The 24,154-nt window shown below is 26.1% G+C and overlaps 2 protein-coding genes, 1 long non-coding RNA gene and 1 pseudogene across 9 annotated transcripts; 2 read left to right on the top strand and 2 right to left on the bottom strand.

Annotated features, from left to right (window-relative positions):
• Positions 1 to 3,468: 3,468 nt before the first annotated feature.
• On the top strand, positions 3,469 to 10,773 carry LOC126908214 (putative nuclease HARBI1; annotated as a pseudogene).
• Positions 6,556 to 8,344, bottom strand: LOC126906544 (uncharacterized). Its single transcript, XM_050687124.1, has 4 exons — positions 8,045 to 8,344; positions 7,847 to 7,975; positions 7,503 to 7,558; positions 6,556 to 7,385 (listed from the first exon to the last, which is right to left on the bottom strand). The coding sequence occupies exons 1-4, from the start codon at positions 8,265 to 8,267 to the stop codon at positions 7,215 to 7,217; spliced, it is 579 nt and encodes a 192-aa protein (XP_050543081.1). The 5' UTR covers positions 8,268 to 8,344; the 3' UTR covers positions 6,556 to 7,214.
• A 7,726-nt stretch (positions 10,774 to 18,499) lies between the features above and the next one.
• LOC126906552 (uncharacterized) lies at positions 18,500 to 19,897 on the top strand. The gene is made up of 3 exons (XR_007704277.1): positions 18,500 to 18,714; positions 18,793 to 18,852; positions 18,940 to 19,897. It is a non-coding gene; the product is annotated as an uncharacterized LOC126906552 (long non-coding RNA).
• LOC126906528 (uncharacterized) lies at positions 19,892 to 23,186 on the bottom strand. Of its 7 annotated transcripts, none has more exons than XM_050687093.1 (9): positions 22,754 to 22,883; positions 22,446 to 22,628; positions 21,930 to 22,201; positions 21,743 to 21,869; positions 21,428 to 21,585; positions 21,052 to 21,261; positions 20,767 to 20,963; positions 20,308 to 20,699; positions 19,892 to 20,063 (listed from the first exon to the last, which is right to left on the bottom strand). In XM_050687093.1, the coding sequence occupies exons 3-8, from the start codon at positions 22,086 to 22,088 to the stop codon at positions 20,681 to 20,683; spliced, it is 870 nt and encodes a 289-aa protein (XP_050543050.1). In that variant the 5' UTR covers positions 22,089 to 22,201; positions 22,446 to 22,628; positions 22,754 to 22,883; the 3' UTR covers positions 19,892 to 20,063; positions 20,308 to 20,680. The 7 variants fall into 7 exon arrangements, with proteins under 7 accessions (XP_050543050.1, XP_050543049.1, XP_050543052.1 ...); XM_050687092.1 differs by having other exon boundaries at positions 21,930 to 22,127; XM_050687095.1 differs by having other exon boundaries at positions 21,930 to 22,055.
• Between the last annotated feature and the right edge of the window lie 968 nt (positions 23,187 to 24,154).

The raw sequence follows: 24,154 nt of genomic DNA, 5'->3' as shown, positions 1-24,154 counted from the left end.
GAAAAATTAGCAAAAAACTAGAAAAATTACTTAACGACGTACGAATTTCAATATTTTTTTAAAAAAAGAAAGAGCACTACGACGTTATCCTAGAACAATTATTCGTGAAGATGAGAAAATTTGTACTAACACACTGTGAGCGCTCAAAAATTTTATCAAACACTTTCATTGCTGCTAGCGCTTTTCGATTTAAATTCTAAAATTTCTACCAGACTTACCCAGAGACTTGTTAAAAATACCCTGTAAATTTTGTATAAATTTGTTTATTTTTAACCGAGTTATAAGGTTTTTTTTTAAGACCATGCGCATAGTTTTTAATAAGATATTATTTTGGTTTGTGCATGTCAATTTTGTGCAAGTACACAAGTGTACTAATAACACGGTATTTAAATATACCTTTAAGTACACCTAAATATTATTAGATTATTTATTTATTATTTCATGTATTTAATACAAATTATTGAACAGGATGTATAAAAAAATAAGTATGGTACAATAGAAAAGTTTATTTATGATTATTTTCGTTAATAACTTTTTTATTATCTTCTCTATTCTTTCTTTGGGAACTATTTTTTTATCATGATAGTTTTACCATACCAGTAATCTTTTTCTTTGTAGTAGGACATTTTCTTACAGTTTTTACATTATATGTTATTGTAAATTTGTATTGATGTATTAGATTCTAATACAAATTTAAATGTATGATCTTTTATTTGAAATTCTATATTATGGTATTCATTTCAACCTATTACCTTTAACTTCATAACACAATTTTATTAAAATTGACAATACCAAAGATAGTGTTAACATTAAAATGTCATCAAAATATTGTTATGACCTTAGTCATAAAATGTAAACATTATACTCTTTACATTTCATTATTTACTATTTTTTAATTTTACACATTTAATTAATTAAATATCTACTATATTTCTGTTAGCTTGCTTCTGGAGTAGTACTTTTTCTACACAACACTTATCGTGCCCGACTTAGTCGGTACTACTTCCGTAATCAGTAGCCTACCCGTAAGGACAGCCTGTAGAGTCTAACCCATCGTGAGGCCACAAAGCATTGGAAATCTGGAACGAAGCCCCCCCGATAGGCGGATCCTAATCAATAATAATTTCAACACTCAATTTTTATGACTAAACGAGGAATTTCATAAAAAAAATGGCACAATTTTTGAAAGTTACAACCAAAAAAGTGTTCTTATAAATAATTCGATATAAGCAAAAACAACAAATTTTATTAAAAAAAAAAATAATAGATAAATTACTGTAAATTAAGTATAATAAAATTTTATCTTATAAATATGAATATTAAAATATATAAAAACAATTGGTGTAGTATTTTTTATAATAAACACACAGACTATAATAGATATTTTAGTTTCTTATTCCTATAGTTCAGTTATATGAATAATTATTTAATATTATCATTTTCGAAAATTCTAGTCTGTTTAGTATTGTTGGCTCAAAAATCGTTTCATACATTCAGTTTAATAGTATTGAATACTTGATGTGAATATTGTTCACAATTTCTCGTGTGTCAACCTATTTTCAAAAAATTTCAAGTTTGCAGAAATTGGTAACAATGGAAACGACAATGGAGAAATCGAGAGTAGTTTATTTATTTTTTGTAAGTCAAAACTTCACCTTCAAACAACATTGGTGACTTACGGAAAATCCGTTGCGACCCTTTTGCGGTCATTTGAGTTATAGTACCAAAAGGTCTTTGCAGCTTTTTAGAGTAAAATACGTTGACGATATTTACTGTGAGCAATAAAACACGTTCAAGCACTTACAATTGGTAGAGGTTCTAACAGTTTAAGAAAGACTCGATCTACAGAACTTTGACGCATACTTAAAGACCTACAAAGGATGGATTGCGCGAGTTTCCTCAATAGAAAGCTACAAGTTGAAGTGTTTACGCCAGTTCATTGATTTAACTTAGTGAATAGAGGGTATACGTCTGTTTTTCCATTAAACTTTTCGATAAAACGTTTAAAAAAAAAATAACGAACAATTTTTTTTAAGTCTATTGCCAATTGAAAGTTTCCTGAAAAAAATGTTAAATCCATCTGATCAAGTTAACAATAGAAGTAGTTGTAAATAATATATTTTTAACATCATAAAATAAATTCCATAAAAAAGTTATTCATCATATTTCATTATATTATTTTTAATTTACAAATACTGTAATATGAAGATAGCTCAAACTATTTTCCTATACTAAAGCAAATGAAGTACTAAAATATATTAGATTTTATATAGCTATATAACATTTTTATGAAAATTTCAACTTCAAGAATATTTTTTAGAAGTCGACATAATGTTAAACATTCAATTTGTTTAATAAAATGTTGTAAAATCATGTATAATTAATATGTATCGTATAAATTATTATCTTTATGAATAATTAGTGGTAGAAATAATTTATAAGTAATTATAGGATTGTTAAAATATTCAAATACTAGTGTTTAAATAATTTTAGGTAAATATATTTTAAATACTTTTACAATGTATTTGTATTTAGGATATTAAATGTATTTTAGTGTAGTATACATTTACTACACTGGCATAACCATTATGATTCTCTAATAATGAAAATTATAATCTTTGTTAAAAAATATACCTAATATTTTGTTCCCGATCAACAAAAATAATCATTACTTTGAATAATACACCATTACCTAATAGTACATCAATTGAATGGGTATTCAGTTTAAGCAATGCCATTTTACCTAAATTCATTTCTTCTCCAATGAAAATTGAGTGATGAAAATGTTATAAAAGTTATATTTTTAAAATACCACCAAATATTTATGGTTTAAAGTTTCAAATTTTTAATGGAATAAATATATAACCTTTTTCTTATTGATCAATTGTAGTATTTCTTATTTTTAAAAATTAAAATAATTTTATTATAAAGAAGAATGATTAAATACTTATACTTATTAACTAATTAGTTAATTAAGATATTGATTATTTTACACAAAAAATTGTTTTTTTTTTAATTTGTATTACTATTTATTATTAATATTCAATTATGTATTTTAAAACATTTTATAAATACTTTTAACAAGATTGTGTAATAATAAAGTTATGTTGAGTTGATCTGAACACATCAAAAATTAGTACAAATTTTTATTGATTGATTTGAAAACTAAATAATATGTAACTGGGATAATAATGACAGATAAGGGGCTTACTTCCCAATACGAATTATACTTCTACGATACAATGTATACCTATAACAAAGTAGTATTAACTTGAATTCCTTCCAAGTGCTCAAATAAAATTTATAAATCCGTTTCTTGTTAATAGAGAGGAATTTGCTGAAGATAATACAATTTCTACTTCTCCAAATTTAATAATATTTATATCTTAAAGTTATAACAATGACCATATAAGATTAATTAATAGTTCATTAGGGGAGATTGAAGCTAGTTGACACCTTTAAGTTTTAATGGAAGATCTTAAAGCACGTTACATATTCATAACTGAACTAAATCATGTTTATCGAATTCAGGTATTAAATTTAATTAAAAATTTTAATTTAGAAAAAGAAGAACAAATTATTTATAAAATAATTGCTTTTACAATTGTTTTGTTTATACAAATTTTCTAATAATTATAATATAATAAACATCAAACGTTTTCTTAAAAAAAAAATTTTTAATTTTTTTGAATAAAATTATATAAATTTATATTTAACTAGCGTGCCAATGTTACGAAAATAAATAATCGGTATTTCCTTGAGACTAGGTTTTCAATATTCAATATTTGAATATTCAGGCATAATGTGACGCTAATCTCAATATAATGGACATTGTTGCAAGATATGATGGAAGTACGCATGACTCCAGAATTTAGAGAGTCTAGAAGAAGAGCTTTGTTCGAACAAGGTGTGTATGGAGATGCAGTACTAGTAGGAGATAGTGGCTATGCTTCAGCTAGCTACATAATGACACCACTCCAAGAATGCCATACCCTAGCAGAACAATTATACAATGAGTCACAAATCAGAACAACGAATCCTATTGAAAGATTCTTTAGAGTTTGGAATGAAGGTTTCCTATCATGGCTTTGGGATTAAGAGTGAAACTTATGCGAGTGTTCCTTATCATTACTGCGACATTAGTGCTGCAAACATTGCTCGAAGAGTTGGTGAAGAAGTTTCCAGTGGATTTGAAATGGTATTACCTAGTCCATGGGAAGAAATATTAGCCCAGGATGATATCTCAATAGATTTTGTACCAAACCCAACAAATCGTAGGATAACTCAGCAAAACCGTCATCAGCAAGCATTGATAGACAGCCACTTTGAGAGATAAATGAACTGTATATTACAATATTACAATAATAAAAACCCAGCACAAGAGTGTCGCGGCACAGTGGTGGAGTGGCATAATTGGATCAAGTATACTGATATCTGACAGTGATTAAAATTACTATAAAAAAATAACGCTTGGATGCAAATCTTTAGATAGTGTTTAATTTTAAAAAATTGGTAGATTATTCCAAAAGCTACATGATCTGCTAGTTCTTTATTAATATCCTGATTAAGATAAAGTATGTCGAATGAAAGAGAGATTAGTAAAAAATATTATTTCTCATAAAAAAATTGTATTGATCCATACACTTTTCAATAAGTTATAGCATTATAAAGTTAAAAATGCAAAAAATAAAATCGAGAATTTTCACACAATAATAGCATTCGGTAGCTATTTTCAGCGTGAAGACAAAATAAAGTACGAAATTTTTTTTTTTGCATAATAAAGTACATTACATTAACTTTAATTTAAGATATATATTAAAGTGTTAGACTTTCCGGAACACTTTGAAAATTTAAGTTGAAAAAGTAAATTTTTTGTGAAAAAGTTGTCATTTTGAATCTGAAAATTGCTATTTTCTTAAATTTAATGCCGCTTATGAGAATTTACAAACCCAAACATTCAATCAATTTAAAATTTCAATTTTGAAATTATGTTTTAATTATAATATATAAAATAAAAAGGGTTCTCATTTAAGAAAATTATAAATAAGGGTTTTTTCCTTGAATGGACGAAAAAAATAATGGTTTGACTACATATTATAGTAGAGTTTTTTGAACTTGATATTTTTTCTCTATAATAAAATTTAAAATTCTCAATATTTTCTGAGAAAATGAGTGTCTTGCCAGATTTCAATCACCTTGTATATTAAAAAATTAAGTTTAACATAAGAGACAAAGATATATTTTATAAATAACCAATATATTTGTACATATGTTATTTTATTATACATTCAAATTTGATATTATTACATAACATATATAATAATGTTTAAATTTCTTAAAAAGCATTACAATTTTTTTTTTTCAATAACTGAATATCAGGAGAATATTTTTTAATTATTTCTTCGTTCATTAATATGCTTATTCAATACATGAAAATTATTTTATTAAATATTGACATAAAATAATAACTGAAAATACATAAAGTTATGGTCGAATGTTTTACGACAAAATTTTAAATAATTATTTGAAAATATAATTAAGAAATTCGAAGAATTGTGTATTAGATATTTAGAAACACATTTTTTTTGATAATTTAAATATTAAATAAAATAATATGTTGACCAAAAAAAGAAAGAAAAATTATCCATTTCATTATATGTATTAATAATAATGATATTTATAGTCTTATGAGTTTTTTGATAAAATGGCCACGTCTGCCATAAATATCAACGGCTCTCACAGCAAAATAGTACTTGTATCCTGGTATGTATCCAGTTAAAAAGTATTGCATTGGATTTGAAGATGATGCAATATTATTTATGAGAATCCAGTGGGGAGAGTTTTCATAAAGATTACTCCAATAATATAGTTCATAATAACAAATATCCTCATGGCGTTTTTTTAATTCCATCTCCCATTGAAGCATCAGGAACATTTCATTTTTTTTTATTGTAAGACTTATTGGCGCTGGTGGGATATTATTCCGGCCAGGCTCGTTTTCAACAGGCAACGGTGGCGGATACCTGAGATTTGTTCTTCCCATAGATGGAAAGAATGCGTTGTGTTCAAATAATAACGGTTCTTCAAAATCACTCACGCATTCCATTTCTACAAAATTATTATCAATTTAATCAAATGTTGCCAAAAAATTTGAAAAAATTAATTATCTAGTAAAATTTGTTAGGAAGTAAAATTACGGAGTGCAGTTATTTTCTTAGAAACAATGTTGATTATTAAATAATAAGTTATGTAATCATAGAAACAAAACTGCAAATAAACATGTGAAAATGAGTGCAGATAATGTTATTGGCCTATGAATATAAATATTTGTAAAATATTCTTATTTAATTTCTAACGCAAAACGAATTTTTAGGGGGTTATTATATTAATATTATTTATACAATATTATATTAAAAGATAAAAAGTTCTAAAAAATTTTATGCATGGAGAAACACTACATNTTCTAAAAAATTTTATGCAGGGAGAAACACTACATGTTATTGCAACTCTATCGCCAATTATCAATCCGAATTAAGGGGAAAGTGACGCCCCGTGGCCAACGAGCTTATCTAGTGAGACCCTTATTCTCGTATTTTACTAGTCTAATCATGATTTGTCACAGATTTGAACAAATTACGTTAGCAACTAGTGCTTGGAATACTTAATACTTGTAATACTTTGAATCTAGTGATAAAAAGTGTTATAATTTTTGTAATATGAAATATTTTTGAATAATTATTCGAATTTTGTAATAAAATATTTAATAATAATATAATTGGTTTCCATATGTAAAAAAATAATTGATGCGCTCATGTCTTAATACTATAAAGAATAGTTTTCATTTTTAAATACGGATCCATTTTTTAATTTACATGTTAAAAAAAACCAACACAGTGGGGTCGCGGCACAGTGGTGACGTGGCATAATCCTGATTAAGATAAAGTATGTCGAATGAAAGAGAGATTAGTAAAAAATATTATTTCTCATAAAAAAATTGTATTGATCCATACATTTTTAAAAAGCTATAGCATTTTAAAGTAAAAAATGTAAAATATAAAATCGATAATTTTCACACAATAATAGCATTCGGTAGCCATTTTCACCACGAAGACAAGTCCAGAGGTCAAATTTTTTTTCTATAATAAAGTACATTACATTATCTTTAATTTAAGATATATATAAAAGTGCCAGACTTTCCGGAACACTTTCAAAAGTTAAGTGTAAAAGTAAATATTTTGTAGAGATGGCAGCCTGGATGTTTGTTTTTGTGACTGGAAGGTTGGTAGTGGAGACTGGCGAAGAGTAGCAGATATAGGAGTCTTTAACATTGACGGATTATAATGAGACCAATCAGTAGAAATACTCTGTTCAATATCATCAATATTCTGTAAAAATTAATGTAAATAAATTTAAAACTAATTTATCAGTTTAAAATAAATCATTTTTTAAATAAAAAATAAAATAATAAACAACTGTTATTACAACAAAAAAAAGTAACTTACTTTTTGATTTGTCACAACTTCTTCTTCATTATTATCCAGTTCTTTATCTATAGTATCTGTAAATAATTATTAAATATATAGAACATAATATTTGTTGAATGACAATGAAAGACATAACAATTTTTCAAATTTCATATTTTCATAAAATTAATAGAAATTGATTTGGTGTTATGAAGTTGATAAAATACTAAGTAAATTCAAAGTATTTTTTTATGGCTTTTAGCATTATTAAATGATTTTTAAGTCATCAAGTTCATGTCCTACATTAATTATTTTTAAATTCTTATTAATTGTACTATAAGCTGTAATTAATGTGCAGAATCTAATAATAGATAGAGACATACTGATGATGACTTCACTAATTTCTTCGTAATTGTCATCATATATGTTATTAAATGGTTCGACATGAGGTCGAATGAGCCCCACCACTATATCCAGTATTGGATCAGCTATTATATATTTTGCTTTTCCTCCTAGTGAAAACGATCAATAATTATAAAAATTATAGTATGATATAAGTGGGTTTAAAGTAATTATAACACCTGTGCCATATTGGTTATCAGATTGCGCAGCCATCACCAACTTTTCCTTCCTCTTAAGGTTGTCCCACAGTGTTTTTAAACTGAGGCAGTCTCTGGCATATGTAGAAGACACAGTAGAAAACTCCTCAGCAATTTTTAACCATTCAGTGATTTTCTTTTTCATGCTAATAGCGTCCGTTTTCTTCGACTCGATTACACTGTAGTACTCTGTAATTATGTCCATGAGCACTACCTTCTCGGAATATTCAAAAGCGCGTTCCCGCTTATAAAATGTAAAATGAAGGTTATTACTGTAGCTGACAAAACAATTGCTATTCCAGTAATACATATTTCATATAATCATGTAATTGTATTGTATATTGTACGACAAAATGAACTTATATATAATGTGAATAAATTATTTAAGCTAATGTATTATATTTATTTTGTTTTTTCAGATTTAATAATTATGTAAATTAAAGCAATCAAAAATATTTTTCTAAGTTCATAATGATTATTTTACACATAAATTAATCATTATATTATATATTAGCTTCGATGCGAATCTGAGAAGATATTAATTTTACTGTGTTTTTTGTCTGTTACAATTTTTTCTCAGCTCTCACCGAACCGATTTCTTTCGACGATACGTCAAAATATCACAAATAGTAGGTAGTCGAAGACATTACCCTCAAAAATTGAACAAATTTCCCTCGTTCCTCGTAAATGCTTATGATATGTATGTATAGATGCTTGGTGTTTTTACCTATCATTTGATATATTTTTTTTATAAATTTAACACTTTACCAGTCCACAGGAAGGGATTCAAAATGACAACTTTTTCGAAAAAAATTAACTTTTTCAACTTAACTTTTGAGTGTTCCGGAAATACTGACACTTTTATATATATCTTAAATTAAAGCTAATGTAATATACTTAATTATGGAAAAAAAAAAATTCGGACTTTATTTTGTCTTCGTGGTGAAAATCACTACTACCGTATTCTATTTTTGTGTGAAAATTCTCGATTTTATATTTTACATTTTTAACTCTAAAATGTTATAACTTTTTGAAAAATGTATGAATCAATACAATTTTTTTATAAGAAATAATATTTATATATTTCTTTAATTTGACATATTTTTTTTTTTAATCGGACCAGTTCCCTTAATACAAGGGGGGTTCAAATCTTTAAAATGCATATAGAAAGTAGAACTTTTTCAACTTAATTTTTGAAAGTGTTCCGGAAATACTGACACTTTTATATATATCTTAAATTAAATCTAATGTAATATACTTTATTACGAAAAAGAAAAATTTCGGACTTTATTTTGTTTTACAGTGAAAATAGCTACTACCGTATTCTATTTTTGTGTGAAAATTCTCGATTTTATATTTTACATTTTTAACTCTAAAATGTTAAAACTTTTTGAAAAATGTATGAATCAATACAATTTTTTTATAAGAAATAATATTTATATATTTCTTTAATTTGACATATTTTTTTTTTTAATCGGACCAGTTCCCTTAATACAAGGGGGGTTCAAATCTTTAAAATGCATATAGAAAGTAGAACTTTTTCAACTTAATTTTTGAAAGTGTTCCGGAAATACTGACACTTTTATATATATCTTAAATTAAATCTAATGTAATATACTTTATTACGAAAAAGAAAAATTTCGGACTTTATTTTGTTTTACAGTGAAAATAGCTACCGTATTCAAAAATATAATATTTTTGTGTTAAAATTCTAGGTTTTGTATTTTATTTTATTATAAGGGGATTACACTGATTTTCATAAATATTATATCAATCTAATTAACATAGTATAAAAAGTTAAACATATTTAAATTTTTTTGTTTCTTTGAAGTCGAGAAAAATAACTTTAAAATTTGAACCAGCTAAATTTCCATTTTTATTAAGTGACGAATGCGACGTACGGTTTCTGAAGCGTTCTTTATGATAGTGATTTTAATCAAAATATCTAAATTAAAAGGATAGTTTACTTAATTTTTTCTGCCATAATATCTTTTTTCAATGTAATAATTTTTTACAGACTCTTATGAACAAGCAAAAAGCAAAGAAAAAATAGCACATGAATCTTCAGATTGATCAGAAATTGATAATATGAAAGAAACGAGAAAAAACAGAACTAGGAAAAATTTTCTCCTTTTCCTAAAAAGTCTCAAAATAAACCAAAAATAAAATCTCACCTTCAACCTCCTAAAGCTTTTAGTAAATTCCATCTAATATAATAAATTGTTAAAACGAATATTGAACATATGTTTAATTTTAATTCATCATTTAATAAATTTTAATAATGTCAATGTTTTGTAATTATTTAAGTTTAACACATTTATCTAAAAATCAATGACTTTTCAGATATAATAAGGATTTATGTCAAGTATGAAATGGTTTCTGAAAAAGAAATTGACTGTGATATTGGTGTGTGGTTAGCTTATGGAAGTTTCTGAATAATAAAATGTGAATCAGCCAAATAATACTTTAATATTTTTAAGTAGTTTTATATTCCATTCTTCACAAATTATAATTAGTTAAGTATAGAACATACATGAATGTATAATTAAGTTGTTTATATTACAACTTAAAGATTATTGTTTCATTTTTAACAGTTTAAACCAGCTTAAATTTTTTTTAAAATTATGAATGTGTTGAGATTTTAATTTTAACCGTTTAAAACCAATTATTATTACGTTTTTAAATTTATAAATATGTTGTACCTTATTATTATGAGATTGTTTTATAACTTATACAGTTTAATGATTATTTTATATAAATATAATTTTATACTGCTTATCAACATTTTTTTTCAAATTGGTATCCTATTGTAATAATACTACAATATTGCAAAAATGTTACATGACCATGTAATATAACAGCAATCTGAGGGAAATATAGTAATAATTGTTATATAATAATAATAATAATCATGATTGAGATGAACTGCACAAAATGTTCATCAAAATGGGACATAAATCTCTGAAAGCTTTGAAAACATTGCATAAAAGTAACACATCAAGTTTATTATACCATAAACAATAATCCCTCATTGTTTTATGATTGAACAGTTTCCATATATTTTGAGCGTGTTCATAATCTTGAGTAGAAATATGATTTTCTGATGGTGAACTAAAACGACAAAAATATTTTATTATTCTTTAATTAATTACAATAATAATATATTACACCTATAAAATTATTCAATTGAGGGTAGAGAGGTTTGAGAAAGTTTACTCCAGACATCCATCTACCCATAGCAAAATACACCTTTTCTAAATACCAAATTTAAATCTTTCTCCTGGTATGGCGAATGAATAGACTAAAATTTAGATTTATCGGCTTGTAAAAGATTCGAACTTAATGTATCTAAACTAGCGGACATGAATTTTAGTGTATCTAAAAAGCGCACCGAAAATGTGTTGAATTTAGAATATGAAATAAATTTTTCTTCGAAATTCGGTACACAAGTTATACCCCCGCGCAACAATGAAACAATGTTTGAATATGGCCAAAGACATCCAATGTTTAGTGATTTGAGGTCTAATTAAACGAGAAATATATTTAATATAACAACAATGATATTTATCATTGTTGTTACTTGATACGTCCGTGAAAATAGAAATGGTCAGGGCAGACGTTTTAAAAGACCTACTTTCTTCAATAATTGTGTGTGGCACGCTGTATGTACCTTCAAGCCCGAATTTAATCACATTTTCAGAGACTAACTCCACCAATAAGTCAATTAATTAGGTTTTGCCTCGTCAAGAAATTGATGATATCGAGGGTATACATTCAAAATCTTTTTATAATATATTTTAGCCATACCTCAGAAAGCGGTTTGAATTAGATTAAATCCCGGTGTCTTGACTTTAATTAATCGTTGGTGTTTACTTCGTCGTTTACAGAATTTTCAATGTTCAATTCATAATTAAATTCAGCCTGTAAGCAAATGTCACCGGTTCGTTCTCCACGCTATAAGTCCATGTCTTTATCAAACTTACGTTTGTTATTATTTATTGAAATAACTTCAGGTCCTACAATAATCATCATTATAAATAAATATATTATATTTTAGTATTTAGAACTTAATTTTGTATTAAATTACCTTGATATGTAGAAGTCGAGGGTATGTATCGGTGGTTATTATTGCAATTCGATCTATGGGTTATAACCATAAAGTAATACTCTACGATTATAACACTTGGTCGCAGTTGTTGTTCTTGTTGACCTCGTAATAATATTTCATTTTTTTTTTTATTATTAGTGACTGAAAAAAAATATATATATACAGAATGGCCCACCACTCACTGACAACTTGAATAACTTTTGATCCAGTTAATATTTTTAGTTGATTTTTTTTTTTTAAATAATAGTTATACGTTAGGTCTATAGCTATATCTCAATAATTAATTTTTTTACATTTTATTAAAAATATTAATTATTTTTAAATTTTAAATAAAATGTAAAAAAAAATTTAAGATAGCTATTTTGTAGAGTAGAATTTAAGAAAAATTTTAGTAAAAAAATATCTTATTAATATTCAATAGTAAATATTCTGTAGCGTTTTGAAGTTTGTGAAAATTTGAATTTTCATGTACTATTTTACGGTATTAAACATTGAAATACGTATTGAGAAAAGGACAGAAGAAAACGCTATCTTTTCAATATACTTTTGAATGAGAGTGATAAGTAATAATTGCCTTATCTAATTTCTTATCATGGTATTTATGCCAAGTTTGTAATGTATACACACTATCATCATATGTATACACAGTAATCATGAAAAGATAGCGTTTTCTTCTGTCCTTTTCTCAATACGTATTTCAATGTTTATAACCGTAAAATAGTACATGAAAATTCAAATTTTTACAAACTTCAAAACGCTACAGAATATTTACTACTGAATATTATTATATCTTAGATATATATCTTAGATTTTTTTTTTACATTTTATTTAAAATTTAAAAATAATTAATATTTTTAATAAAATGTAAAAATATTAATTATTGAGATATAGCTATAGACCTAACGTCTAACTAATATTTAAAAAAGAAATCAGCTGAAAATATTAACTGGATCAAAAGTTATTTAAGTTGTCAGTGAGTGGTGGGCTACCTGTATATTAGGGTGGTCCTTAATTTTCATTTTTTTAAATTTGAACAGGCTACCCTCGGAATTTGTTCAAAACTATACAAAAAAAATTTGTGTCAAATTTCATTAATTTTGGTCAACCCAAGCCTAAGACCTAACAGGGTCGATAATTCAATCATGAGGGTAGTTTTTCAATAATTGTAGTTTATCTCAAAATTTATGACTTTTACATAAAATTTTATAAGAAAAAAATTGTAGATATGAATATTTTACATAAAAAAGTTATTACTAAAAAAGTCATAAGTCAAATATTTACCTCGCAAAAGTTAAAAGTTCAACAAATTGAATTCCTGGTACTATTTTTTCAACTTTTTTTTTTTTTTTTGTAAATTACCGAGTCTCGGAAATCAAATTGCCCACCCTCATTGCTTTCCTCCTGAGTCCCTAGTACAGTTTCACAATTTTTTTCGATTGGTATATTCAGTGCGCGTCTACGTCACTTGGCGAGGACTTGAAAGTTAGCTTGCCTATACGGAACGCCTGAACTCATAAGTCATCGAAACATTCGTTCAAACTTAATCATCAGTGAGCGTATCATAATGTTTGCACTATTAAAAGTGTAGCAATTGAAATCAATTTTACTAATTTGTATAAATGTAAATTAAATTTATAAAATAATTTCTTTATGTAACTCAGACAAATTGTATTATTCCTTGAATAACACATATTGTTATATAAAAATAACGTTATTCCGGATTATTTTAGTAATAAAAATAAAGTTATCAAGTTACTATTTAGAGTTAAGAAAAGTTAAATTGCCAAAATTAAAATCTTTTTACTCGAATTATAGAAAATACATATTTTTTATTATAAAATACTAACGGTCCATACCAACATAAAATTTCAATATCTCAAATACAATTATAAAAATGTAATATGTAACAATAAAAAAAAATCTATTTGAAAAAATTGGAAATTTTACAAACTTTTACAACAATTAATATAATTTTAATTTTAATTTTTCTGGCTAAAAGTTTTAATGGCCAATGTATTTTTCGTTTTACATTATGCAAAAGCGATTGTCTATTCCAATTTATTTGTTTTAATATAAATTTTTCTTCTTGTTTCATGACTACAAATTTATATTGTTTAAGTTAATGTTTTTTAACAGTCACGGGCGATTTAGGTGTGACACGGAAATTTTCTTAAGCCCGAAAACCCCACAAAAGTTGCTCAAAACCTCTTTAATATTTGATTTTTTGTAGTCAGATATTTAATTTATATCTCTGCACGAAAAGTTAAACATGAAAAACAAAACCAAAAAGACTATAAGCCATCTAAAAACTGGACATAGAAAATCAAATTCCATTCTCGTCAACATACGTTCTAATCCTCATTATATTGGCAAACGTCCAAGTAAACGTAAAATTATAAAATTTTATAAAGATCTTTTAACATTTTATGAAGACGAGGATACAACGATTCAAAAGCCTGAAACTTCTAAGACGATTCAATCAAAAAAGACACTTAATGTTGGCCATGTTAAGAAAATTACTAAAAAACAAACAACTGTCAATAAAAGACAAGTAAAAAATTCTGATGCGTTAATTTTGAAACGTAAAAATCAAACTCGCAATAAATCAAACGCTAAGATATCTACTAAAAACAAATTAAATTCAATTAATGTGGAAATACCATCCGAAGCTGTCAAACATATGAGTAAGATTAATTTATTTTATATTAATATATTTTAATATACAATTTATATATTTTACATAAAATATTTATAATTTTTGAATCAATAGATCCGATTGTATTGATCGAAAGAATTCCACAAGACATTATAGACTATTATATGTCTAGTAAAAAAACTAATGCAGACGAAATAGTAAATAATTCTGGTGAACAAGAAAATGTAAGAATTAACAATTCTGAAACCCACAAGATGTATCGAAAAAAGAATAGAACTCCTGTCATCGACATCAACATACGTTTAAATCCTCATTATGTTGGCAAACGTCCAAGTAAACGTAAAATTATAAAATTTTATAAAGATCTTTTAACATTTGATGAAGACGAGGATTCAAAGATTCAAAAGCCTGAAACTTCCAAGACGTTTCAATCAGAGAAGAGACCTCATCTCGACGATGTTAACGATTCACGTAAAAAACTTAGACTAACAAATAAATATGAAGACAAAGTAAATAACTCTTATACTCTTAATTCAAATCGTAAGAATAAAACTCCTGACGTGTCAAACGTCGAGATATCTATTGAAAGCAAATCAAATCCAATTAATGTGGAAATACCATCCCACAAAGTCAATCATATGAGCAAGTGTCATTTTTTTTATAATAATATACACATGTGCATAGGATGAGTGGGTAAAGTATGTCAGCTGCCCCCCACTCTTGATATTTTGTGTCTTGCTAATATTGCGATTTAAAACACTATACGGCCCCAATATGTATTGAAAATTTAGACTGGGGAAAAAGCCTAGTTGTCTCCACCCAAATGACGCCTTTGTTTTTCTTATAAAAAAAATCAAATTCCATTGTTAGAATATATATAATAGTTTGATAGTGACAGCTAATCAATCATTCATTTTATACTATTATTAAAAATATATAAATAATATATTTTTAAATTTTGTATTAGTGTATTTTAGAGTATATTTTGTTTTAATGTTTCAAGTAATAAATTAATGAAGTATATTTCATAGAGCTTTAGTTTTTAATAATTAAATTTAGTCTAATTAAGTCACTTAATTATACATATAACACTTAAACCANTGGTTTTGAGGGTAGAGACCCGTGGGCCGTTTATTAAATGAGCGACAACAGATTATGTTAACAAAAATAAAACAAACCGAAAAGATAAACACAGTAATAATAATCTTCGCATAATATCGCGGCACTTTCGCTGGCGTCGACGACGCGATGTTCGGCGTAATCCTTGGACGGCAAAATGGTTAGCAGCGTTGTAGGCGACGGTGCGCGGGTGCGGTTCGGCTGTCGACGTTGTCGCTTTCACAGCGGGAGGAAGACTCTCGCACCATTTGCGGCGGGTCGTCGTCGGCCGTGCGGCATTTGCTGGACTTTGCACCGTAGCGTATAACACGCGGTGTTGGTCAGTCAAATACTCATAGTAGGGCGACGGCTGATAAAGGTGGCACGAGTCGCGGGGCATCGTGTATAACGAAGCGACGCGGGCCGTGTCAAACCATAAAATAATCTAACATTTAACTAACATTTTGGAGGGTGCTAATTGAATTTTCTTCTTACCCCAAACAATTATACAGGATGTCCAACTAGGTTAGACATATTTTATTATTCTTGATCAAATAATAATTACGTTGAAATAATAACTTAATATGTGTACTTGTCCTAAAATTATCATCGACCCACAAATTTTTTTGTAAGATAATGCTGAAAAATGGCTATTTTAAAATTTTGAAGAAAATGAAATTTCAACAAAATTATTGTTGTATTATAAGTTATAAGTCATATCAAAACATACGTAAATTAAAAAAATGTTGGGGGTAATTTTGTCAATTGAGGGGCTTAGCACCTTCTTGTTTCCTAGTTGCGTTTATGACAAGAANCCTTCTTGTTTCCTAGTTGCGTTTATGACAAGAAACCCTAAAGGAGTTCCTCGGAAACTCTTCTACACTAAGTCTATTAAGCGAATAGCAAAACCGCGTTACTTTAAACATATTTTTCATTTTTGTTTTGAAAATAACATACGAATTCTTATGAAATTATCATAGTAATGTTTATTTTTATATATTCTTTTTTAAAGTTCCAATGGTGTTTATAAAAAAAATATTTCGTCATTTTATAATAATATAATTACTTTTTAATATAAAAATGATTTATTTTGTATAAAATTGTTATCAAAAAATTAATTTATAATTTTGGTATTTATAGATCCTTTTGTGTTGCTCAAAAGAATTCCGCAAGAAATTATAGACTCCCATGTGTTTAATAAAACAATTAATACAATCGAACTAGAAAAATTAGTAAATAACATAGAACTATCTAACAATGTTGATGGCATAAATAATTTTGATACACCAACTGATAATCCTACAAAAAATAAAAAGTTATNCAAACTGATAATCCTACAAAAAGTAAAAAGTTATCTACGAATAGCTCTACAAAGAAAGTTTCTAAGAAAAAACGATCAAAAAGATCTAGATTCAATTGATGAACTCATCTAAACATTTAATTTTGATAAATCATGATCAAGCAATTTACCTTATAACTCTTACATTTTTTGCCGCAGAGACTATAGATTTAATTTAATCAAATTTTTATTAGACTATACTCTGTGGATGACTTGTAATTGAAAAGTCAACAGTGTTGTATTATAAACAACTTTCAAGTTGGTAATAATTTTTGTGAACTGTCGTTCAAGAATTTTCAATTTAATGAATAGTTTCGTTTCTATCATTCATTTTGTACGTTATTTTTTCTATTATATTTTTTATGTTGTTCTAATCATAAAATTTTTTTTTTGAAATTTTTTTTATTTAAGATCTAATGAATATCTTTGTCATTAATTGTTTAATGATTACACGATGCATATATTTTTTTTATTTAAAGATTTTTTGTGCTATAAATATTTTTAATTGTTCTTTTACAATTATGTAATTCAATTAAATTTTTTAATATATTTTTGTACTTATTTGAAATTTGTAATTATTTAAATAAATAGCGATAAGATAACATTTTGCTAAAATATATTTAATAAGAACAAATGTTTTTATTTTTATATTATACAAATAATATTTTGTTTATTATATTATACTACATCATAATTAATGTAGAAAAGAAATCTAAAAAGTAATAAAAAATTAAATATATATATATAGATATATTATTTAATTTAAAGATCTTTATTATAAAGTAATAATCAATAATTAATGAAATTTGGTAACAAAATGAAAAAAATGGGCGTATTTATTTTTGCGATTATATCCTAAAGTATTAACGATAGGAAAATAAATCTTATGATAAAATATTTTTTTAATAAAATTTTTAATAGTATTTGTCTTTAGTACTTTTTCCATAAAACGGCTCATTCGATTACAAAATAACAAAAATTCATTTCTAGAGTTTTTTATTATAGTATCATACGTTTATATTGACAACTAATAGATTATTTTTGTTTGTTGATTTCTACAAGGTATAAATATTATCGAAACAGTATGGTCAGATTGGATATTACCTACTTAAAAATACCTATTATTATTGACTGTGTTGATTACATGCGATATCATAAACTACAACATTTTACTTCATTCTTTACATCAATAATAAACGTTAACGTTTAACATTGAGGTTTCTTCGAGATAATCTGTAGTCGTGTATTTTATGATTTTTTAAACTCAATTATTACTTTTTTATTTAATGGAGACTAAAAGAAATTTACGAAAAAGTATTTATTTAATTGGTTAAATTATTTACTTATTGGCGTTGATGTAACTTACCAAAAAAAAGAATTTAAGCAATTTAAAAAATTAAAAGAATTTGAGAAAAAATGAAAGCTTAATGATGATGAATTCAAATTAACTAGTAAGTATTTTGAGTTATAAATAAACAATGAATAGTATAGTATTGTTCAGTCATAAGCATTTTTTATTTAAATTTTAGCTAAAACTGTGGAATTCTGTTCTACAAGCGACGACACAGAAGAAAGTTTGCCTGATGATTGTGAGTTAGATTAAAATATTACGATCTAAAAATTATCTACAACGATTTATAACATCATTATATTCATTACTTTATATTGTTTTATAGTTGTAAACAATGATGACTTCAGTAATTTGTTTGATGGCAATGTAAAAAAAACTCAAGATCAAATATTAAATTTAGAAGATATTAATTTTTCACCGGGTCCGTCTAATAAAACTAATGTTTTGCCAGTATCAAGCTCCATATAACAAAGAGGTACAATAGACATGATGACTGTAAAGTTATCTTCAGCATTAGATAGGTGCAAAATAAGCGACCGAGACGCAGTGCACATTATAATTGCAGTGACTGAATCATTAGGGCATGATGTCAATGATATCATAGTTAATAGTTCATCAATTAAACGACATTGTGAAAAAATACGTTGGAATTTAGCTACAGAAATTCGCGACAAATTTTCTGTGACTAACCTCAATGCCTTAGTTTTACATTGGGACGGCAAATTATTACCTAATTTATGTAGTAAACAAACAGTTGATTGACTACCTATAATTACTTCAAATAATGGAAATGACCAACTATTAGCAGTACCAAAGATGTTAAACGGAACTTCTAAATCACAGGCTGAGGCTATATATCAAACGTTGGTCGATTGGGGTTTAACAAACCACGTAAGATATACATGGTTACTGGTAATCGATTTGAAATCTATTTTCATATTTATTGTTAACCGCTTATCACTTAATAATCGGTTTTAATTTTTAAAGGTAACCGTTAATCGTTTAAAACCGATTTTTAACCGTTTAAATACTTTTTTTTAATGATGGAATACGATAAGCTTGGGTGTTTTTACAGAAAGAACGATTAGGCTGTGTCGTAGCCAGTGTGCCAAGAGGAACGGGTTCCTTACATTGACGTCAATATTTATTCCTAAAATTAAGTGATGAGCAAAATACTAATAATAAAAAATATACATAGAATTGAAATTTCAAATAGTATTAAAAAAAGTATTCAAATTTTACTGTATTGAAGATAATAAGGAATAAAAACATTTAACAAAACTCATTTACTTTTATTTATTATAAACAGATTTTTTATTTACAAGCTTTCTGAAATATTTTTTGGTTGCCTCTAATAATCATAATTTCATCAAGCAATGATGATGAAATTGATGTCCTTAAATCATTACACACATACTTCGAACCAGAAAAAGTTCTTTCTACTGTAACCTGTAAAAATAAAATAACACTCAAGTATTACCCATGTTATATTTATAATATTTTAAATAGTGAAACATATAACACAATGACTTTCAAATAAAATGATTATTGTCTTTACAGATAACTAATGAAACTAAAATAAGTACATAAATAAGAATTAAAGTATAAATATTTCAGCTCTACCTTCCTAATGAATAATTTCTTGACCTCAACCAATAATTTTAATGAGTATAATAAGTTTAATAAGTATTACCTGTGTGCATGGAACAGCCATTGCAACTTGCGCTAACTTAAATAATTCTGGCTTCTTTGCATTTAACCAAAATTGTTTAATATCAGTTTTATGATGTAATCTACAACTATTATCAAATTCTACAATTAAAACTCTAATAGAACATTTGTCGCTTCCAGGTAGAGGTGTTAAATTAGTTGTAGTTCCACTTTGTGATTTTAAAAACTGTTCAAGTGGATCATCAACATTTTCAAAATTGTTTGTTTCTATGTCAGATATATTGTTTTCATTCATTTCTGAATCTTGTGAAGTCAGGTTTTCCATAGTATTCCAAGTTTTTATTAAATGAGATTTTGCTTCAATTTTATTATCTTCTGATAAAGTACTTTGAAATCTAGGATCTAAATAGTTTGCTGTAAAAAAATTAAATAAATTTTTTTTTATACATAAGCAATAATAATACAAAATATGTAAACAAACCAGCCAAAAAAAATTGGATTTTCTAGTAAATTTTTTCCTCTTATCTTCATAGAATTTTTTATAGCAATACTCAAACTAGTATTAATAATTTCTAATTTAGCCATAATGTTCCACCAACAAGCAAAAAAGTCTCCCATAATTATATCCCTTCTTTGCAACATGACAATTCCAATTTTAGAAGGCTCAAGAGATATAACCTATAACAACAGAGGTATATATTTTTAAAAAATTAACAATTACAAGAATATACAAAGTGTTAAAAATTTTATTTAAAAATGAACAAACCATAGAAGCTATTTTATCCCAATCTTCTCTAGATACTTTTAAATCTGGCATTGTTTCTTCGTACTCTTGACAAAAACTTTTCAATTTTAAAAGTCTTTCAAGCATATCATATGTAGATGACCATCTTGTGTCAACATCAATTATTGCCAGTTTCAAGTTATTTCGTTTTAATAATCCAGCATTAGTTGGGGTCCTTAATTTTTTTACTACCTATAAAATACAAACAAAATATACAGTAAATAAATATTAGCAGTAAAATATTTCAACACTTATTTGAATCATTTGTAATTATTTGAAAAACATTTTATAGATTAAATTGTGAGGTATAATATTTTAAAATAAAATACTATTAGATATTAATAGATTTTGTAATTACATGTCTTGCACGACTTAAAACTTGTTGAATAACTGGAATTTTAAGCCCATCTTCAATGCAAAGGTTTAATGTGTGAGCTGCACACCTAACTAATAAAGTTGTTTCTTCATCTTCAAAATTACTGGGTTCATTTTCTACAATTAGATCTTCAATGTTTTCTATGTATATATAAAATAAAAAATGATTCAATAAATTTAACTATTGATAATGTTTTTTTTTTTTTTTAATAAAATTTTATTTATTAATAAAAATGTTGACTTTGAACTTAACTATGTATACAAATTTTCCAGATCATGCTATACAAAAATTAATTACCATTGTCAACGTTTTCCTCGTGCTCAGCTATTAAATCAGTCAATTTAATCATATTTCGAGCATTGTCAATTGTTATAGAATATATTTGGTTTTTATTTAATCCATATTTATTGAGGACATCAAATACCTATGATCGTATAAAATCTTTTTTTAGAAAATATATATCATTTATATTAATGGTCAATACCATTAACTTAAGATTTTCTGCTGTATGACCACCTAATACTTCAGAAATACTTAATGTTTTTATTTGCAACTGCATTGAATCACAAGACATGTATTGAACATTAATGCATAGAAAAGATCGGCTATGCTGTGAAACACCATCAATTTTTAATGATACCATACGGTTTTTCAAATCTTTAGTAATATCTCCCTCTATATCCTATTTTTCAGACACTATATTATTACTTAAGTGTGTAATATGTCCTTTAATATTTTGAGAATTAATGACAATCTCTAGTAAACAAATAAAATAAAGTAAATGTATTTCAACTTTTTTGGTTTTTATTATCAGTTTTATTTCAGTATAATACTGATTATTATTAATATTCAATGATACTTATAAAATAATAAATTAGTATTTCACATATTTTCACTCAATAATCTATTTATAAATTCAATAAATGGATAACAGATATATAATTTTGAAGTTAAAATATTTTTTTATCAAATAAATATAAGTATTATCAAATACTCATACTTTCCGGTAAAAATGCATCTAAGACAGGATCCAAAATTTTCCTAAAACCTGAATCTTGTAATAAAGTCAAAGGTCTACCATTTCAATACAAGCAGCAATTAGTGAATTTTTATCTAAGTTAAGTTTGATGGATTTTTTAGAAATGCTTACGAAATTATTCAATGTGCTCTGACTGTTATTTATCTTAAAAGAAAGACATATAAACTACATAATAAAAATTTCAAATAAACAAAAAATGTAATTGTAATATTGGATACACAATATTGTGTATCCAATATTACAATTACATTTTAACCATCATATCTTACTTTATTTGTTAGTGATGTTTCTGCATCTAAGTTTTCTATTGTTTGTTTTAGTTTATTTTTGGCTTTAATTAGATCTGCATATTGCAATTTGTGATGCGCAAATACATGTTTCTCTAAGTTAGATGAATGCTTACCCGTAATAAATTTTTTACATAAATTGCACTCGCTTCTATTACTAGCGTTATCGTGTTTAAAAAACATTTTTAATACTGGATTCTTCATTTTAAATAAATATTTAAATTATTTAATTAAAAAAAAACTTTGGTATAATATTCACTGCACATTTAAAAATAAAGACGACACAGCTATTTAATGCACATGAAATATTTTTGCTTCCATGAAAATCACATGTGTACTCATTACATTAATGTATATTTGGAGATACGTATTATAACCCATAACCGTGGTTGAAGTACACACTAAAGTAGTTTAAAATGATATTAATTATCTCAAATTATTATATATATATTGCTATATAAATTTTGCAAGGTGAAATCTCTGATATATTGCCATTCAAACATTCATCCTATTATCGGTATTTCACAAAAACAGTTTTATTTTTGTATAGGAATTAAGCCATTTTTGTTACAAAACCGGTTTTAAATAACGATTCCCGATTCTAGGTTAACATCTATAAAATTAAATCGGTAATCANCAACAAGTACTATCTTGCTTGGCGCGGCTACTAGGTCACTGTCCAGTGTACCCCCTGGGCAGTGGGTAATTACTAGGCCCTCTGGTTTGGCTGAAACCTTACACCATAAAAGTTAATGTCATGTCAGTGGATGACCAAAGAATTAGTTCTTTAAAAAATGTGTCAGACATTTTCAAAACTAATTCTTCTAATACTAAATTAGATAACAAACTAGAATACAAGAACCTAGCTATAATTAATAATTCTAAAGCATTCTGCTCAGAAAATGTAGGTTCATTGATATCACCAATAACGAATAAAGTAATTATAGTTCATGATAGTAATATTCCAACTCTTAAATCGAGTGATTTTACTCCAAACAATAAAGAAATGAACCAGCAAAGTACTGCAATAAAACACGTGCGTGAAGTGAGCAATTTCTAGCCAGCAAATTCTTATCAATTTAAAGATGCGGTAACGACATAGTTACCAAATATTAGTTACTATATTCCACTACTAGGAGCGGTGAATATAAAGTGAAATTATTAAACGAAAATTCTTATAACTAAATAAAGATCAAAATCATGGATTATATAAAAATTTTCATTTTAAATTAACACCACTAGAGAGCATTTCAAAAAAAGACATACAATACTAAACAAAGAATACACAATATATAGTGGGTTACAATACACAATTTAAATATAATAAAAATATACATTAATATTATACAGCAATAATATATATAAAAAAAAAATATTATACAC

The sequence above is a fragment of the Daktulosphaira vitifoliae genome, unplaced genomic scaffold (genome assembly GCF_025091365.1).
Source record: "Daktulosphaira vitifoliae isolate Bord-2020 unplaced genomic scaffold, ASM2509136v1 Scaffold_5, whole genome shotgun sequence".
Classification (NCBI taxonomy): domain Eukaryota; kingdom Metazoa; phylum Arthropoda; class Insecta; order Hemiptera; family Phylloxeridae; genus Daktulosphaira; species Daktulosphaira vitifoliae.
Note: the sequence above shows the minus strand (reverse complement) of the source record. Positions and strands in the feature narration are given on the sequence as shown.

What these genes read in the sequence shown, in the direction of transcription:
- LOC126906544 (XM_050687124.1), bottom strand. Translation starts at nt 8,267, where the DNA reads ATGGACATAATTACAGAGTACTACAGTGTAATCGAGTCGAAGAAAACG. An exon ending in AATTAGTGAAGTCATCATCA is followed by an intron (nt 7,559 to 7,846) that starts GTATGTCTCTAT and finishes AATTATTTACAG; the next exon opens with ATACTATAGATAAAGAACTG. An exon ending in AAGTTGTGACAAATCAAAAA is followed by an intron (nt 7,386 to 7,502) that starts GTAAGTTACTTT and finishes TAATTTTTACAG; the next exon opens with AATATTGATGATATTGAACA.
- LOC126906528 (XM_050687089.1), bottom strand. Translation starts at nt 22,975, where the DNA reads ATGAAGAATCCAGTATTAAAAATGTTTTTTAAACACGATAACGCTAGT. An exon ending in CAGAAAATCTTAAGTTAATG is followed by an intron (nt 21,870 to 21,929) that starts GTATTGACCATT and finishes ATACGATCATAG; the next exon opens with GTATTTGATGTCCTCAATAA. An exon ending in CGAGGAAAACGTTGACAATG is followed by an intron (nt 21,586 to 21,742) that starts GTAATTAATTTT and finishes ATATATACATAG; the next exon opens with AAAACATTGAAGATCTAATT.